This window comes from Pholcus phalangioides, unplaced genomic scaffold (assembly GCF_987345545.1).
Source record: "Pholcus phalangioides strain wild (caught in Gottingen) unplaced genomic scaffold, Ppha-v1.0 ptg000007l_1, whole genome shotgun sequence".
Lineage (NCBI taxonomy): Eukaryota > Metazoa > Arthropoda > Arachnida > Araneae > Pholcidae > Pholcus > Pholcus phalangioides.
In genome coordinates, this window is record NW_028301600.1 from 3,914,671 (window position 1) to 3,934,300 (window position 19,630).

General features: G+C 35.9%; 1 protein-coding gene across 7 annotated transcripts in view; it reads left to right on the forward strand.

Moving 5' to 3' along the window:
• Ide (Insulin degrading metalloproteinase) overlaps positions 1-19,630 on the forward strand; it is a 442,696-nt gene that overhangs the window by 229,131 nt on the left and 193,935 nt on the right. For all 7 annotated transcript variants that reach the window (XM_089232551.1, XM_089232550.1, XM_089232552.1 and 4 more), the window contains one exon: positions 8,764-8,790. In XM_089232551.1, the coding sequence (XP_089088677.1) occupies positions 8,764-8,790 (27 nt within the window). The remainder of the gene's footprint in view (positions 1-8,763; positions 8,791-19,630) is intronic.

Consider the following 19,630-nt stretch of genomic DNA (forward strand, 5'->3'; position numbering starts at 1 on the left):
CACACAGGGCTTGAGTTATGAAGAGAGACTTCATTTTTTGAATATGATTACATTGGATGAACGCAGGTGTTGAGGAGATATGATCGAAGTGTTCAAAATTTTCAATGGGATGGACCATGAACTTTTACTACACCGCCAATCGACTGCTTTTACAAGGGGACACCAGTATCAATTGGTGAGGGACAATGCAAGGTTATGGTGTCGCAGGGAATTTTTCTCTAATAGGGTTGTTAATAAATGGAATAGCTTACCGCTTACCCGCAGGGGTAGTAATAAAATTGGCACATTTAAAAAGAAATACGATGAGCCTGTTGGGGTAAATCGAGAAACTATACATACTTAGAATAAGACAACCATAAGTATTCTTTATGGGCATTGTATAATATTTTATCATGTGTATATATTGTTTATAATTTTTGTTAATTGCATTTTTAATTGGGTTGCTGTATTTTTGAAATATATGACATCCATATTTTTATCGATCGGGTCCAACATGGCAAACTCTTGAAGCGTTTACACGAGATTGGAATAGGGGGCAACTTGCTGAATTGGATAGAATCGTGGTTAAGAGATAGGTCGCAACGAGTTATGGTGAACGGGGAATTCTCTGGTTGGACAGACGTCACAAGTGGAGTTCCTCAGGGAAGTGTCCTTGGCCCCATACTTTTTTCACTTTTTATCGATAAACTCGATCAGGGTATCGATGGAATTACTAGCAAATTCGCAGATGATGTGAAGCTAATGGGGGTAATCGGGAATGAAAGCGATAGGGAGTTGCTCCAGACCAACTTAAACAAGATTGCAGCATGGGCAAATGAATGGAGCATGACGTTTAGCGTAGATAAGTGCATGGTCGCTCATTTTGGTTCGAACAACCCACGGTTCTCTTACGAGTTGAATGGTGTCACTATCCCGGATGCAACTAGAGTCACCGATTTGGGAATTCTCATTGACGAGCGACTTAAGTTTTCTGAACATTGTTCAGCGGTTGTCAAAAAATCGAATAGAATGCTTGGTCTCATTTTCAAAAAGGTCTCTTCGCGTTCTCCTAAAGTCATTCTTCCTCTTTTTCGAGGCTTAGTTCGTCCTGGACTGGAGTATGCTGTAAGGTTTTGGAGACCATACCTACAGAGGGACATAGACTTGGTTGAAGGGGTGCAGAGAAGAGCTACGCGTGTCCTTATTGGCACACAGGGCTTGAGTTATGAAGAAAGACTTCATTTTTTGAATATGTTTACATTGGATGAACGCAGGTGTCGAGGAGATATGATCGAAGTGTTCAAAATTTTCAATGGGATGGATAGGATGGACCATGAACTTTTAGTACACCGCCAATCGACTGCTTTTACAAGGGGACACCAGTATCGATTGGTGAGGGACAATGCAAGGTTATGGTGTCGCAGGGAATTTTTCTCCAATAGGGTTGTTAATAAATGGAATAGCTTACCCCCGGAGGTAGTAAATTGTAACACAATTGACACGTTTAAAAAGAAATACGATAAACATGTTGGGGTAAATCGAGAAGCTATCCATTCTTAGAATAAGACAACCATAAGTAATCTTTATGGGCATCGTATAATATTTTATCATGTGTATATATTGTTTGTAATTTGTGTTAATTGCATTTTTAATTGGGTTGCTGTATTTTTGAAACATATGACAACCATATTTTTATGGGCATCTTTTTATCAGCCACCTCGTTGGGCATTTTGCCTGTTGTGGCGTTGTATTTGTATTTGTATTTGTATTTGTATTTATGGGCATTTTTTTCTCAGCCACCTCGTTGGGCATTTTGCCTGTTGTGGCATTGTATTAGTATTTGTACATGGAAATTTGCTTCAAACTGTAATAAAAATTTTTATAAGTCATTTGAATTTCTAATGGAAAAAAAAATTAAGGCTTATTTATTTATCCATTCTGTTATGTTATGCGTTCACTTCTGTTCATCCAAAAAAACCTCAAGCAATGCAACAGAGTAGACAATTATGATTGAAAGTAATGTTTTTTTTCAGTTAAATACCAAAGTTAAGTGGTACAGATCTAAAAAATCACTGCCAGGTACAGATCCAGGGAGATGTGTCGAAAGGGGCATTTTAGTATGAATAAAAATCTTTCTTTGACAATACATCCTGCATTTTATGGGACAGAACCGTTATTTTCCTATATTATTTTTTGTTTCCAGGCTACTCTCCCTACTCTCTCTATCACTAATGTGGGAGACGTGAGATATACCAACATCAAATTACTATCCAGGAGCAAAAGTTTTGAAGTAAAAGAAAAATTATCCTAATGACATAATATGCAGCTGAGAGCAACTCCAGTGTTCACTTGGGACAGATTTTAAAAATTTTACCACAGCCAAAAAATTCAAACTACAGGAGGGGGAATTGTGTGTGTTTTTTTTAATTTCCTCATAGCATGGATGTTTTCCAAATGTCATAGCCTCTATGATTTTCACTGGTACACCTATCACATTGTGTACATAATTGTTGAGAAAATAAAAGTGTATTTGCATAGCTTATTTAAAGTATTTGAGATGGCTTACTCTCAGTTAAACATTTCTGTCCATTCTGTTACAATGATATCCACTCTGGCTACAATGGTGTCTGCTCTGTTACAGGAAGCATTTTTGCAGTTCAAAGCAAAAAATTTAAAGAACACTTCAGACTAAGATGTTTACATATGAATTACCAACTCATTGTCTGTCGGAAATAAAAAGTTTTGAATTTGTTTAAAAAATAAACTTTTTCTATATACTATTTTGAAAAACCATCAAAACAATATGAAATTTTTTAATTTCTTTTTTTTTCAGCAATGTGTAAGAAAAAGTTGATTTTTTTAATGGGTAAAAGTAGAAGTACAAAAATGGTATTTATTTTTTACAGCGATTATTATTTATTTATTTATACAATATTGTTTGGCCGAGGCCTATACAAGAGGGTGTGGTGATGGGATTTGACATAGGCGGTTGATGCTACATACAAAATCAGAGATTGAAGTACAGTCTACAGAATTTGGAAGGTTGCTCCAATCAGTAATTGTAAGGGGAAAAAACTAAATTTGAAGTGATCTGTGGATGAAAAAAAAAGTTTCAATTTTTGGGAGTGATTGAGTCTATTGGAAAAAATGTGAAGATTTGATTAGAATGTGGTTAGTCTCAATGTTAAATAGCCGTGGATAATTTTGAAAAGTAATGATAGGCGAGCGATATATTTACGGGAGGTGAGTGGGAAGATATATTAAGTTGCCGTTTGAGCTGTGTGATGGAAACAGAGAAAGACTAACAGTTTAAAATAAAGTGGGTAGATTTATTTTGGATAGATTTCAGCTTATCTATATTTCTTTGTGTATAGAGATCCCGAATTTCGCAGGCGTAGGAGAGGACAGGAAGGATATAAGTTTGGAAGCATAGATGTCGGAGGTGGTGGGTGGAATATTTGAGGTTACAATGGAGGAAAAAAGTTTTTGATATATATAGGATGTGTTCCAACGAAGGTCGGCAGAAATTATCTCACCCAGGTATTTGTAATGGGTGATTAAAGAATTATTAATTGAGTAAGGAAATTCGAGGGGAGATCTTTTACGAGTAAGTTTCATGAAAACTGTTTTGGAGATGTTTAGGGGTAGTTACCAAGATGAGCACCACTCGGATATAGTGTTAAGGTTGTGCTGGAAAGAATCTTGGTTGGATCTGTTGTAAATTCTTTGATAAATAACATAATCATCAGTGAAAAATCTGATGGAGCGATTGATTGATAATGGTGGGTCATTAATATAAATTAAAAATAATAGAGGGGAAGGACCAATCCCTGAGGCGTGCCAGACTTGACCCGGAGGTATGACGAGTTTTGTCCCTTAAAACAGACAAACTGACTACGATCAACAAGAAAGGCCTTCACCCATTTCAGTAATTGAACACATAAGCCATGGTTTTGGAGTTTAAGAATAAGTTTACTTTATTTAACCATTTCAAATGCTTTGGAAAAATCCAAGTATACGATATTAGTTTGCAGGTTGTTATCAATAGGAATACTAAAAGATAAATCATGAATGAAAAGGGGGGGGGGCGCGGTAGCCTGGTCGATAAGATGCTCGCCTAAAGTACCAAAGGATGTTTAGAGGTGTCGCGAGTTCGATACCCAGTTCGTCCTTGCCAGAAAACTTTCCTGACACAGGGGTACAACAAAAAACGGCGACTTGACCGCAGCAAAAATTGCTACCGCAAGGAGTCCCCCATCGAGGGGTTAGCTCACCAACCTCTCAATGAGTATGAAAAACAAGCCTGCCGTTCGGAATCGGCAATAAATTGTAGGTCCCGGTCTAATTAGCCCTCGTGTGCAGAAAATGGCCGTGGTGCGACAAAAATTATCAAATGATGAATGAAAAGGGCTAATTGGGTGAAAACGGGTAATGATGATCTAATGCAGTGTTGGTTAGGAAAAAAGAAGTAGAGATGATGGCAATTGGTCAGAAATTCAGGGGATTAGAGGGAGTACCTGATTTGTAAATAGGTATCATTTTATTAATTTTCCAGTCGGAGGGCAAGTGGGAGGTATTCAATGAAATGTTGAAGATAATTAAAAGGTAGTTGGAAATTTCATCTGCACAAAATTTGAGAATATGGTTTGGACTAGTGGAGTGTGGTTTTTTTTCAGTAGATTCAAAAGGCCTTCTTTGGAGAAAAAAATCGGACTGGAGTTATAAAGGGAGTCGGAAAAGTAGTATTGGGGGGTTGGGAGTGGAAGAGAAAACAGAAGCAAGAGCCTGATTGAATTCAAAGGCAATATCAAGGGGAGAAGTAAGAAGTTCGGCGTTGGAGATTTTGAGGGAAAAAGGACCGGCAGATTTGGGGAGAAAAAAAAAATCCAAAATTTGGTGGGGTTTGTAGAAAAATAGTTAGGTAAGGAGTTAGTTTATTTAGCAATATTTTTGTTTTCATATCAGAGTGGACAAAATCCATCACCAATAAAACCATACCAAAAAATGTAACATAAAACACCCACAAAAAATAGAATATTATTTACAAAATAAAGGTGAAAAATATTTATAAAATATTGAACTTCAAATCATTAGCTATAATTTGAGATCAATTTTATTTGAAAAATTTGTTTTTAATTTTTAATTTCAAAAAAATATGGAATGCACATTTTTTTTTGGGAATGACCCATCTATGAATGACATGTAGAAATGTCCTCTCTACTTGTTGATACAAGATTCCTCAAAAGACTGGTAATATTTTTGGAGGTGATGATTACAAGGAAGAAAATTCATTTCTGCCCATGGGGACTAGAACCCCAGTCTCTCATTTGCCAGACGAGTGCTCTACCAACTAAGCTATGGAAACAGATTGAAAGGCTCCATACATGGACGGTGGCAGCAATCAACTAATATCTCGTGAATTGCATAGGCCACCAGATGGTGACATGTGTGTAGAAATGTCTTCTCCACTTGTTAATACAATAAATATTTCTTCCTTGTAATCATCATCTCCAAAAATATAGCCAGTCTTTCGAGGAATCTTGTATGAATGACATATTTTATCAATACAGTTACACAGAGATTATAGCTGGGAATCAATTAAAGTTTTTAATTAATTAAAGACTTTTGATTACTTAATTAAATTGATCAAGTCTTCATTATTGATTAATTAATTTTACTTTTAAATGCTTACCATTTATAACAAAAGTGGTATTGAAGGAGTAAACATCCTTTGCCTGATACTGTATTAACACAATAAAAAGAAACCAATAATGAAAGCATGTGATAAGAAAAGGCTACGAATTTCTAGAGCCCTTTAATGTGTACAATCTACATGTCCAGAGCAGGGCTGTATTGTATAGGGGAGTGAACATGGTTAAAGCTATCACGTTCCAAGAATGGGTTGATAAAAAGGAGACACACTCTTGCGTGCTTGTTCTTTCCGACACAAAAGAAGGCCTGTTCAGAATCCATGTGTAAAGATAATGCTCGTGGCAAACTTCGAACACTTTTGTGTGTCATGTGGAGTTTTAGTAATTACACCACTCCACGTTCTTGGAGAGTTTTTTCCCTGTTGGCAGATTCAATTCGGCAGATGTGTGCTCTAAAAAATATAGATTTTGGAAGCATATTATATTGCTGCGGGGACTGTTCATTACAAAAATAAATTAATAATCAATTGCAATTATTGTTATAAATTTATGGTAATTTATATAACTGTTCATTTTTGTTATGTTTCAATTCATAATTGTAAAATATTTTTTAAGCATTTTTTTTACTTTTATTCTGTCCTAAACATCTACTGTTTGTTTAAATGTGAGATGTGTGTGGAGTATCAGTTTAGTCACTTGCCTTTTTATTTTACTTTTGCTATTGTGAGTGAAGTTTCAATTTTTTCATTGTGAGTAAAGCAAGTTTGTGAAGTTTGCAACCAAGGGAAAAAATCAGTACTTTCTTGCATATAATCCACAGATTGTATGGTAAAAAAAAGAGGTTAAATAGAAGGGAAATTTTGGTTTCCTAAGAGCAAGATTTCATTATTGATTAATTAATTTTTCACGTGCAAATTATATGATGCTGCAGAGTTATGCATTTTTATTTTTTATTATGTATTTTTTCTGAACTTAGCAAAATTTATCCAAGGCCAGTTGATAAGGAAAGAAATTAAAAAATTAAAATATTAATTATCATAACCTGTGATGATAGTTCCCTTTTCCAGTTAAATCTAAAACTTTCACCTTTCAACTCAACATTAATGAAAAAGATCTATGCACAATCAAGATTTGTACTGACGTTTAAACCCTATATTCACTTGCAACTGAGCGAAAGTGAAATGGCAATTTTGAGGTGACCAAGATGATTGTCATTGGTCAATGTTTATCTACTGGAAAGTGGGAGTGGAGAAGAAAGGAACTCCTTAAAATGTGTACGCCACACTTTTAATTCCTTCACAGAGATGTTAAATGCCACTTTTATAAATTTGTATCCCCAAACTTTGCCTGAAAGGGAGAAAACGTTGAGTTAAGAAAAAAATTCCAACACTAAAATAATACTGAAAGTTCTGGGGCCACCTGAAAACTTGGACTTAAACAGATATTTGACTCGTCAGACTTCAACATATCGTGAATTAACTGTATATATAGCCCGGAAGTTTTTCCATTGAATCTGAATTTTCTAGAACCAAGTCTGCCGAATGGATTGGGTTTATACGAATACAAATACAACGCCACAACAGGCAAAATGCCCAACGAGGTGGCTGATAAAAAGATGCCCATAAAAATATGGATATCATATATTTAAAAAAAAAAAAAAAAACAGCAACCCAATTAAAAATGCAATTAACAACACATGATAAAATATTATACAATGCCCATAAAGAATACTTATGGTTGTCTTATTCTAAAAATGGATATCTTCTCGATTTACCCCAACATGTTTATCGTATTTCTTTTTAAACGTGTCAATTGTGTTACAATTTACTACCTCCGGGGGTAAGCTGTTCCATTTATTAACAACCCTATGAGAGAAAAATTCCCTGCGACACCATAGCCTTGCATTGTCCCTCACCAATCGAAACTGGTGTCCCCTTGTAAAAGCAGTCGATTGGCGGTGTACTAAAAGTTCATGGTCCATCCTATCCATCCCATTGAAAATTTTGAACACTTCGATCATATCTCCTCGACACCTGCATTCATCCAATGTAAACATATTCAAAAAATGAAGTCTCTCTTCATAACTCAAGCCCTGTGTGCCAATAAGGACACGCGTAGCTCTTCTCTGCACCCCTTCAACCAAGTCTATGTTCCTCTGTAGGTATGGTCTCCAAAACCTTAAAGTATACTCCAGCCCAGGACGAACTAATCCTCGAAAAAGCGGAAGAATGACTTTAGGAGAACGCAAAGAGACCTTTTTGAAAATGAGACCAAGCATTCTCTTCGATTTTTTGACCACCGCTGAACAATGTTCAGAAAACCTAAGTCGCTCGTCAATGAGAATTCCCAAATTCGTTTCCCTAGTTGCATCCGGGATAGTGACACCATTCAACTCGTAAGAGAACCGTGGGTTGTTCGAACCAAAACAAGCAACCATGCATTTATCAACGCTAAACATCATGCTCCATTCATTTGCCCATGCTGCAATCCTGTTTAGAGTGGTCTGGAGCGACTCCCTATCACTTTGATTCCCGATTACCCCCATTAACTTAACATCATCTGCGAATTTGCTAGTGATCCCTGATCGAGTTTGTCAATAAAAAGTGAAAAAAGTATGGGGCCAAAGACACTTCTCTGAGGAACTCCACTTGTGGCGTCTGTCCAACCAGAGAATTCCCCGTTCACCATAACTCGTTATGACCTATCTCTTAACCACGATTCTATCCGTTTCAGCAAGTTGCCCCCAATTCCAATCTCGTGTAAACGCTTCAAGAGTTTACCATGTTGGACCCGATCGAATGCCTTCTGGAAATCAAGGTAAACAACATCTACATTATTGCTCTTACCCAAAGCCTTAGTCACGTGATCATAAAAGGACTTACTGTACTTTGATTCTTATTACTATAATGTAATATACCATAACTTTTTGTGGTAATTTCTCTCTTTTATTTTGTGATAACCTTTTTTTTTCAGGTTGCTGTATTTCAGATAAGTACATAATTCAGATATTAGGTACCCATATTTTTTATGGGCATATTTTTTTCAGCCATCTCGCTGGGAATTTTGCTTATTGTGGTATTTGTATGATATTTCATATGCACTTTTTTTACATACTAAATTCTTTTCCTTCCAGATACAAAATTTACCATCTCTCATCAAGGTATGTATATATGTCCTATATTATTATACACCAGGACTGGACAAATCCCAGATGCTAGGTTGCCATGGTGACCAGAAAATCAGTATTGGTGACTACACTTTTACATGCATCATTGCTAAACTGAAGTATAAGTATGACCCAAAAATTTTTTTGATTTCATAATGTGTCTTCCAACATGGAGGGGGTCATTAAGTCTCAGAAAAATAAAAAAACCATTAGTTAGGACCATTCTTGGGAAAAAACATACTCTTGTCTCCTAAAAAATTTGGCTGGTGCCTATATTTCTCTTTGATTTGTCCAGCCCTGTTATACGCTACATTGATGTGATGAATAAAATTATTTTAGCTATAATTCAGTTATGAATTTGTGGCTTTTTTTTTTAGAAGTTGTATTATGCTTGTGCAGTGATGGACAATTCTTGGTGAATAAAATGATTGGAATGATAATTTTACAATTTTATCAGATGCGCAGTTGAGTCACATTACTGTGAATGCATGTCATTTTTCACATCAACTAACTGCATGTAGCCCAACTAATAATATAAGACAAGAGTCACACTCTCTTCCAGCCCGGTTATCACAGCATTGTCTACATCGAGAGAGAGAGATAGTTTTCTCAGTCCAATACATCAATAAAAGGTACTTTCTCTATATTAATGCCACCTGGAGAGGGGCATTTGCTGAAGTTAAGGAAGGCTGTCAAGAGCTATGTCCCTACACTGGTGCATTTTTTTCTGTGAAAATGAGCTTTCAACTGATGCACGTGAAGTCAAGCGTGACTCAAACTTGTTGAAAGGCAGACATTCTTTAAGAGGCATTTCTCTTCTTTCTCCACCAAGTGTGGATCGTTGTTCAATTCCCTTCATTTTTTTTGAATATTCAGTTTTGTTGTTATAAGTTTTTTCGATTTTTATGATGTATTATTGATTTATTGATGTAAATTTAAAAAAATTGATGGTAGCTATAATTACAAAATTAAAAATTAACTGAACATCTTGAAAAATATTTTTTTTCAAGTGAATTTTTTTTTGAAGTTTCTTCAAGTTAAAAAGTTGATTTTTTTTTATTCATATTTTGGTGAGGAGCTCGCATTACAGAGGATTGCTATGTACGTATAAAATAATCCATGAGCTGTTCCCAGGGCCACCTAAATGCATGAGGATCTTAGATGTGTTGGGGGCTATTTATGATAATGAAATTGATTGAATTTCTTAATGTATATAAAATTGGTGTGCCCTCAGAATATCACTTTTCCCAGATGGTGATGTTAAAGCACTTGCAAAACTCCCACTTGTCCTCCTTTTTGGTAAAAAGGAGGACCAAATAATACAAATGTAGTAGATTACAGTTAATGATTCTGCCACAACAGAAGTATCATTTTTTCAGGTTAATTTGTAGGGTTTTATGTAGGCTATGTGGTTTATTAATTTAAAAATATCAGTAAACCCCTATGCAGGGCCGGACTTAGGAATTTTGTGGCCCCCTCTAAAAAAATGTATGTAATTACTTCCCGATTTATGAACTTCCCAAGTTGCGAACCAAAATATTTTGGTAGTCTTGGTTTTACAGCGTGCAACAAAAATTTTACAGGCTGTGTGATGGAGATCAAAATCAGACTGTGTGTTGAAGGGAAAGTAATGTTGACAAAGAAGTCTTTTTTTTATTATTATTATATTCAGTGGCGAATTAAAGTCGGTCAAGGGAACACCCTTATAGATAAGATCTTATCTATGGGGGTGTTGGTCGAGGTCCCGGGAGCAAAAGGAAGTAATGGGCCCCTTAAATTAGAAAAAAGTGTGAAGTTTAGGTTTTTCGGGGGCCCTTTAGAAGTCGGGGCAATGGGCACGTATTCAGTGCACCCGCCGATAAAAGAATATAATCCACCTCTGATTATATTCTTTTTTATTGTATACTGGAAACAGAGCCGCAACTGGGGGGGGGGAGTAGTCAGATCTGATGTCCCGGGTGCCAGACCTGAGAGACCACAAATTTCATCCTTTAGCCTCTTTTTCAATATTAGAGAGGATAGCCAAAATGTGTGCCTTCCTACAGCTGGCCAAACATCTGGTTGCGGCCCCCATTGGAAATATTGGAAGGGCTCAAAAAATATTGGCGAGGAAGGGACCTATAAAACCCAATGTTTCCATTAGTATTACAAATATTAGGGTTGGGGGAGAGGTTTGATCCCAATACAAGTTTACACATATGCACATCGGAATTCCTCCACTAATTGAAATGGCTATCAGCGCTTTGATGTTGTTGGGGTTGAACTGAAAGCTGCTTCTTTTCCCACCAAATGTAAGTTTCAGAGGAAAAAATTAAATTTTTCACAAATGTTTCCCATTTCAGAAGAAAAGGGTTTCTTTTCTTTCAGGAAAATTGCGGCCCCATAAATTTTGCGGCCTGGTGCGATTGCACCTTTCACACCTGCTTAAGTCCGGGCCTGAAAGCATGATATAGTAAATCAATCAGGTTCATCTTGACTTATTTACATTGAACCTTGTAATTTACACATTTTGCACTGTGCTTTTAGAAGTGGTCTTGAAGGAGTGCCATTCTTTAAAAACTTACATGTATTGATAATTTGCTGTGCATCGTGGAAGAGAGTTGAAGGATTGAACTTTGGAAGATTCCTCAAAATACAAGAATGTAATATATTGCGAGGAGAGATAGAAAATTACTTAATCTTAAAGGATACTGAAATAATGCTATGAAAAAAAAAATTAAAATTTTTTAAAAATAAAATTTTTTTTTTTTTCAGTTTTCCCCCCATAACACTATGATTATGTCGTCTTGGGTGAGTACCCCATCCTACTTTTATTTGAATGGGAGCCTTGCACTTGACTCTTCCACACTTTTTAAAATATTTCATATGGAAGCACACAAAGAATACTTATAAGGAAACAGTCCCAAGGTATCATTTTCAAAAAATTAAGTGCATGCATCTCGCCTCTAGAAACCCATAAAAAAAAAATTAGTTGCAGAATGCAATTATTAAAGCCTCATAAAATTACTAAAATGACAACAGCTGTCTAGTCATCACCTCTTGCTCTTCTAGACAATATAGGGTGGTGGCCCCAAATATCGCCCACTTAACCAGTCAAGTGGTTGCCTACGTGGTTGGGTGCCTACAATGGCATATAAGAAAGAATATGATCCCCACATCATATGGAGCAGGGCCCCTAGGCTGTGGGATCTTTGGTGGGTACAGTAGTGAGAGTTTTCACTGGGAGGAGAGCTCTGTAATGAATTTATAGCAGGAAAAACAATCATAAGTGGAGATACAGAGGGGAGCATGGACATTGCCCCCCTAGTTCAAAGGTGGTGTCAACTGATCTGACTTATACGTGCATATATGAATTGACATCATCGTGCCCTCCCAGCAATAATGACCATGACCCCCCCAGACTTTCAAGTCTATCTCTGCCTATGCGAACAATCTTGATAATAATTGAGGCCTAGGACACACAACAATCAGGGTGGGGCCATGGAAAAGGACACCTATTTTATTTTCCGCAAAGGAAGGAAGTCGTGTTTTTCAAAAAAATATCCATTTTTTAAAAATAAATTCCAATATTTATTGACTATCTATAGCGAATGACAAAATCGCACAGTATGCACATGTGACAGAACAAGAGTTTGAAGGAAGGCAAATTTCTAACTAGAATAGGGTTTGCGATCAAATTGGTGAATCGTTTGCAATTGCATTGCAACATTTAGGCCGAATTGAAAGGAATATGGCAGTGTTTCCCGAAGTGTGTAGTGCGGCAAGCTTGAGATATTGATTTGTGTGCCCATTTATACTTTGAAAGAAGTGGTTCTTTTGTATGGGAAAATATCAGCCTGATATTTTCCTATTTTGGAAAATATATATACTATTCTGGGGAGTCACAGATGAACTATGACTTAGACTAGGGAATCGCAGGTGGCAAAAGTTTGAGAACCACTGGAGTACAATGACAAGCGTAAAATCTAGGCAGACACCCCTAAATATTTATTCCATATTACAGTGGTGATTGAACCCAAACATAGTATATGGAACATAGAAAAGAATTATTAACAAATTTTGTATGTGATGGAACCTGGAAAGGAAATATATAAGCTTTTTATTTAGATGTGCAGTATGAGTTTTCCATTTCAAATTTGAATCAACATGAATTCCAAGGTATTTCTATGAAGAGACTTTATCTAAAGTAATGCAGTTACAACTTTGAGTACAGTTTGCTGAGTGTGATTTATGCTGAGTTATTTAAATGTATTGTATCTAGTACCAGAAGGCAAGAGCATTTGGTATTTCATTTGACCGTGTGAATCACAATTTAATTTATGTACACACTTGTGCCAAATAAAATTTGATCTCTTATCTGAGAACTTTAAATGATCGGCCTGGTGGTCACTCAAAGTAACTAAATTGATGCAGGGGTGGGAATTCTGCGCCAAAATTAACATATTGCGCCATCCTGCTCCAATAGTGTATTTTCTTATTTTTCTGCGCCAAATAGTGAATGTTGCTTCAGTATGCCCGGAATTTTGGAAAGGACACGAAAAACTTTTTGTTCCTGCTTGCAGCGAAATGATTCTTTCCTACAAGAGCATGTTTAGAGAGAGATAGATGGCTTTTTTCTCAACCCAACATATCAAGGAAACAGTTATTTTCTGGATATTAGGCTGAGGTGATCTTGGAAAGAAAAGTCATCACGTCTCTGCCAGGACTCCACCCAGGCCCGCTTGCATACAGAGGCCTGGGTTCGAGTCCCGGCATAGACATGATAACTTTTCTTTCCGAGATCAGCTCAGCCTAACATCCAGAAAATAACTATTTCCTTGAAGAGCGTGTTTATTCCACTGTACTTAAGCTATCACCTTATTTAAACTATCGGCCCCTCATCTGGCTTTCCATCGTGAAATCCCGATAATATCCGTGATTGTGCTACTGAAGATGGTTTGCAATGGTCTTTAAGCTTTAAAGCACAAATGCGAGTCAGTTTCCATTTCCAAAAAAAGTCCCCACTGGAAACAGCAGAAATTACTATAGTCGATCGTCATTGCATCAAATCTCGATGTTTTGTGAAAAAAAAATTTCATTCCGGGAGTAAAAAGTGCATGTCCGCCGAATTATGAATGCCAATTTAGAAACTTTGCAGAATAACGAGCGTTAAATCGTAGATGTTGCAGAATAACGAGTGTCGGATCGCCAATCTTGCCAAATAATGAGTGCTAAATCGCCGAAAATCGTGTTGATTCTATCAAAATTTCTTTCCCATTTTGCAACAATTTCTTTCAGAGTATAAAAAAATCGAAAATTTTTAGCCCATTTGAAGTGCTGCTGATCCATGCAGCAAATTGTGCCCTCAGTAAGCATAAGCAAAAATCATCTTAAATAGACTGGTACAAAAAATTTTATGACAGCCGCTTTTTCAAACAAGGTGTCAAAAGCCAGAAACACCAAAAACAAAAAACAAGCTGATGAAAGATGTTTGATAAAAAGAGACGGTGCAGTTGTTTTATTTTGAAAAGGGGGTGAGGGTTAACAAAAATATTCTTGTTAATTTCGCTGCTCCAATTTATAAATATCTGCTCCGAATCCTATATTTTGCTGCTCCATAATCTGCCCAGAAGCCTGAATTTTCTGTTCCAAAACTGCTCCAAAGCTGCTCCGAAATGGACTTTGTCACTTCTCACCCCTGTTGATGCCAACCTCAGAAAGATTTTAAAGCTATTCAAAAGCATTGAATTTTATTGATTAATATGTGCTGCATACAAATTATCGTGTCACAGCTGAGGTGGCTGTTATGTATATGAACATGTTCAGTTCAACAGGACTGGCAAAGACGTTGGAAGCAGGGTTGGTAAAAAAACCAAAAACTGGGTTTTTTGGTTTAAATTAAGTTTTTTTGGTTTAAATAGCATTAACATTAAAACAATAAAATTTCTGAAAAATCATTCAAACTTCTAATAATTAATTAAAATAAAATGTTTATTAATGTAATTAACACTATTCCCATAGTAATTAATCTACAAATATTTCTTACATTCTAACAAAAATCCACTTTTGCAATTTAGTTTTTTTTTTTGCTTAACTCAACGAGTTACTTTGTGTTTGAAAATTCCTAATGATGTTATTAACCATATGATAGATATAAAGGTGTTCTCCCTAGTTACTTACAGTATGCTTAATTAGGAAGCTATTTTACAAAAACTGTGATAAAAATTAGGTGAATATAATGTATTTAATGAAACATAAATAATACAGATTAATTAGCAATGATTTACGATATACAGGGTGATTATAACTAAAGTTCTGATTTCAAAACACATTAAAAAACCATCGTCAGAATGACTTCAAAATTTACATGAATATTCCTGAAGCAATCAAATTTTAAATGGCAAAGGGGGGAAAATATATTTAAAAATGTAAAATTAACGACACTGTACTCATCTAACACAAGGGAAATTTGCTTGCAGAATGGAAATGACAGCCAGTCAGGGCAAAATGATAACTTAATTAGCATTGCAGAATTTTTTATAATTCATGGAAACATTACAAAAATGAAGTAATTGAACAAATAAAACTACAACTTACTTAAGAAATGTTGAATATGTTGTCCATTGTGTTCTGGCTATGAGGTGAAAACACAAAAATGCTTGTTCAACAACAGATCAGATTATGCCATGGTCATGATGTGGATGTGCTTGCAATTCACCAGAGTTTGCAATTTGACCACTGTTCATAACATTTTGAGGTACCCCCGCACAGCCAGAATTTGCAAGGTTTAAGGTCAGGTGAACTGACTGCCAGGTGTTGTGTCATCCTGTTATTATCAGAATGGTTCTTCAGAGTTACCTTGCTGGTATTGCAGTGTGCATCTTGATAAAAGTTGTACTATGAACACACTAATGTTGTTGAAGTGCCGAAATGATGCAGTTACACAAAATGGTATCCTGCTGGCCAAGTACAGCATCATCTATACTCTGTTCGTTCTAACTTGGGTCCTGATATAAATAAACCGCTGTACCAATTTTTGATATCACTCTGCATCCTTTATCTCTATTGGTTGTAATTGTACCCGCCCCTTCATTACGTGCTCCGAACACGTGTGTTCTTTCCTCAAATGTGAGATTGTAAATTCATTATGAAGAAAATTTTCCTGGAAAAATTGTTTTCACTGTTCTCCAAATTTTGTTGAAATAAAAACTGTTGATAACACTTCTTAAAATAGAAAGAGGTATATATCTCCCACACAAAAAAAAATTCGATAAGGTATTCTGTCGTTATCATGGCACACTCCTCGAGAGTTGGGATGGCACGGCTCTAGCCCGGACATTGCCTGCGACAATTCTTGTCATTTTTTTATTTTTTTACGCTAAAAGTTTACTATATAGAAGGGCTGTTGAAAGGTTTGTCTGAGGGCCGGCCAAAGATCACAGCCTGGGGGGGGGGGGGTCTTACGACAGGATGTGGGGCTATGGTCATTACAAAAGCTTGTGCGAGTTGCGGCAGATAGTGAGAAAAAATCCTAATTTTTTCAGACTTTTCTCATTTCTTAAGAATTTTACAATTTTATTTTTGAGCTAATTTACGCCGTATGATTTTCCTAGGCCGGATATGCTACCAATTATAACGTGAAACAAATTATGAACAACTTGTTGTGTTGCTGCTTTTTATTTTTCTTGCGGGTCTGTATAATTAAATATTTCATAATTATCCATGGGCTGTAGCAGTTCCAATTTGACGGGAGAGTCATCCACATTATTTCGTTTCTTTACTTCAACCTGTTGTTGATATCCTGTTTTTTGTCAAGAGAACTTCGGTTTTTTATCCGTGCGTAGGTTGTGAGCCATGACCCCAACATCCAGCAGCAGGAGCCCCTGGGATTTTTAATAGGCCCCCAGGCCAGTCCTTCTCACGGGATCTGTAGTGTCTGTCATAATGAGGCTAACTGAATCAAAAATGAGCAGTACTCTTTCGAACCAGATTTCCAAAACTTTAGCTTCATGTCTTTGTGATAATCCTCAGACTTTTTAGGCTCACCGCCTTTTGCTTCCTCCCCGACAAGCTGCTCAAGCAGAAGTGCGCGAAATCTTTGGAAATGCGTATATTCACCACGAACGATAAGTGATCCCCCACCAGTATCCAGCGTGCAGGTGAGAAAAAAATCTTGTTGGCAGCAACTTTGTTTATAGGAGTCCAGAGCAGCTGCAAAGAAATGGATTTTCAAATGGCTCTGCCAAACAAGATAGACACGCATATTTCATTTATGTCATCAAATGATAAAGAAGAAAGCTCTTTTTCTTGCAAGACCTCTTGAAGAAGCGTATACAAGTGTATATCAAATCTGTTTGCTAATAGGAGTAATAATAATAAAATGAAACTTCCATTTAAAAAGTTTAAAAAGGGGACGGTAATGTTTGAGTGAGAAAGGCGTATCCTGTCAACACCCACCCAGAAGACATAGCAGCCAAAACGCTTTGACCGACCTTTAAAAAATATTTTTTTCCCATCTTCCAGATAACTTTCAAATAATATAGAATAAATATTTTTAAAAAAATAAAAATTATGAGGTATATTTTATGGTATGAGGAGCAAATGACAAAGGACTATATTTTAGGCGGTGTTGTACAGTAAGACAAGGTGAAATGTTCTTCAACCAATCATTTTGGGCATCGCGCACATGCTTTTATTTACATCAGGACCCAAGTTAGAAAGAACAGAGATTACTTGCACATTTTGCACTTTTTTCTTTTCTTTTGCCAAAGAAATTTTCATTGCTTCAGGAATATCCATGCAAATTTTCAAATCATTCTGACCAGTAGTTCTTATTGCATTTTATTTTTGGAATCAAAACTTTAAATTATAATTACCCTGTATATAGCTGATTATTTTTCGTAAATCTGTTACTACTATACAGAAGAACCTTGATTAACTGGGCTTAATGGTGAAAGTATAAAAAAAAAAGATTGAATATTAAGACTGGGGGATATACAATATGAGATGTGTTACTTATGGGAAAGAAAATGAAAATTTATATGAGGTAATGTAGCTACTAGTACATTGGTCTTTGTCCTTTAGGGACAGCTGGTGTCTTTATTGGATTATAAGACCAACTGCCCCTATCCTGATGGTGTCACTACTGTTGCTGCTTCTTTGTGAAGGAAAAAAAAAACTAGTGAGATAAAAAAATGCACCACTACATTTACGACCGTATTCACCACACAGCATGCTTAAATGCAGATCAGTTGAAACTCGTTTCAGTTTCAACACGAAATCGGTGTTGTCCAAACACTACCAAGTGAGTATCAAGTGAAACTCGGTTCAGTTGGCGAGTATTTGGCGTATATATTAGCTTGGCGAGAGTAGATCCGATGCTGATTGGATGAAGGCCGACGTAAGGTTTTTGATCTTCTAATGGAGTAGAAAACTCAACGTTATGATTCTTGTGTTTACATTTTTCAACAATTTTCATTTTCGATAAGCAAAATAATATGGTTACCTTCATCCCCTTTTCAATGATAATTCCATTTTATTCAAGCTACGTTTTTTTTTCCTACTCCCGATATATCTATAATGATGGTTTTCATTTCACTACAGAATTGCTAATTCAGATTAGATATATATATATATATATCATTATTAGTAAATTTATATCGCATGTATTGTATTTTCCCACGTATAATCAGCATATGCAATTTTCATTGAAGAAAAAAAATTTATTTATCTGCATATACAAATTTCATTAATCCTGAATGAAATCAAGGAAAAAAAATGGTTTTTCTTCTCACAACTGTGTAAAATTTATATTAAAAAAAATACTAATAAATTTGGAAGTTTTTCAAAAAATAATTTTTATCTTAATATTTTTTAAACTATGATTGTTTTGTACCTGAAATCACAATTTTGTAAACACTAATAAGATAAACACATTAAAATTAAAAAGTTTAAAATTCAGTAAATTTGATTTCCAAAAAAATTGATGGATATTAATTACTGTAAGTCCAGACATGGTCCACGCTCTGTCCCAAGAGGGATATAAGCGTTTTACCCCGAGAGGTTGGACCACGCTGGGGAGGATATTAATTACTGAACATTAATAGCTATGTTTCCTATTATTAGCCAAATAAGTTAATATCTGAGACAGACTTTTTATAATTATATTTGCTGAAACGAATGTGCATATGCAACCAACACAGTAAATATTTCATCACTTCTTAAGATACTATTTTTTATGCAGTCCTACACACAAGATGTTGATATAGTTTTAAAGCTTAGACTGGAGTTAACATCTTTATTGAACATACCGGATAAATACACCACACACTACTAATACTGTGAAAATAGAACACACATGAAGAACAATGTGGCACCACTGCCGAGGACTTCACAAACTCAAAACATTTAACATCATTTACTTCAACACTTTCCCCTGTTAATTGTTTGATTTGTATCTTATAAGTCCCATTTGACAACATAAAGTCAATAGTCTTGACTTCATTAGGGGTTTAGTCAGGATATCTGCCACCTGTTCTTCTGTTGACACTTGTTCAACGTCAAGTTTTCCTTGGAGCACTTTCTCACGGATAAAGAAGTGTTTCAGTTCAATATGTTTAGTATGCCGATGGTATTCAGGATTATGTGATAACTTTATAGCTGCCCTGTTGTCCACTTGAAGGATGGGAATGTTCTTTAAGTTCACAATATCTTTGAGAAGCCTCTGGAGCCAAATAACTTCCTTGGCTGCTTCTGATGCTGCAACAACTTCAGCTTCAGTTGTTGATGTGGCAACAATAGCTTGTCTTTGGCTTCGCCAAGAGATAGCTCCTCCAGCATATATCATCACATATCC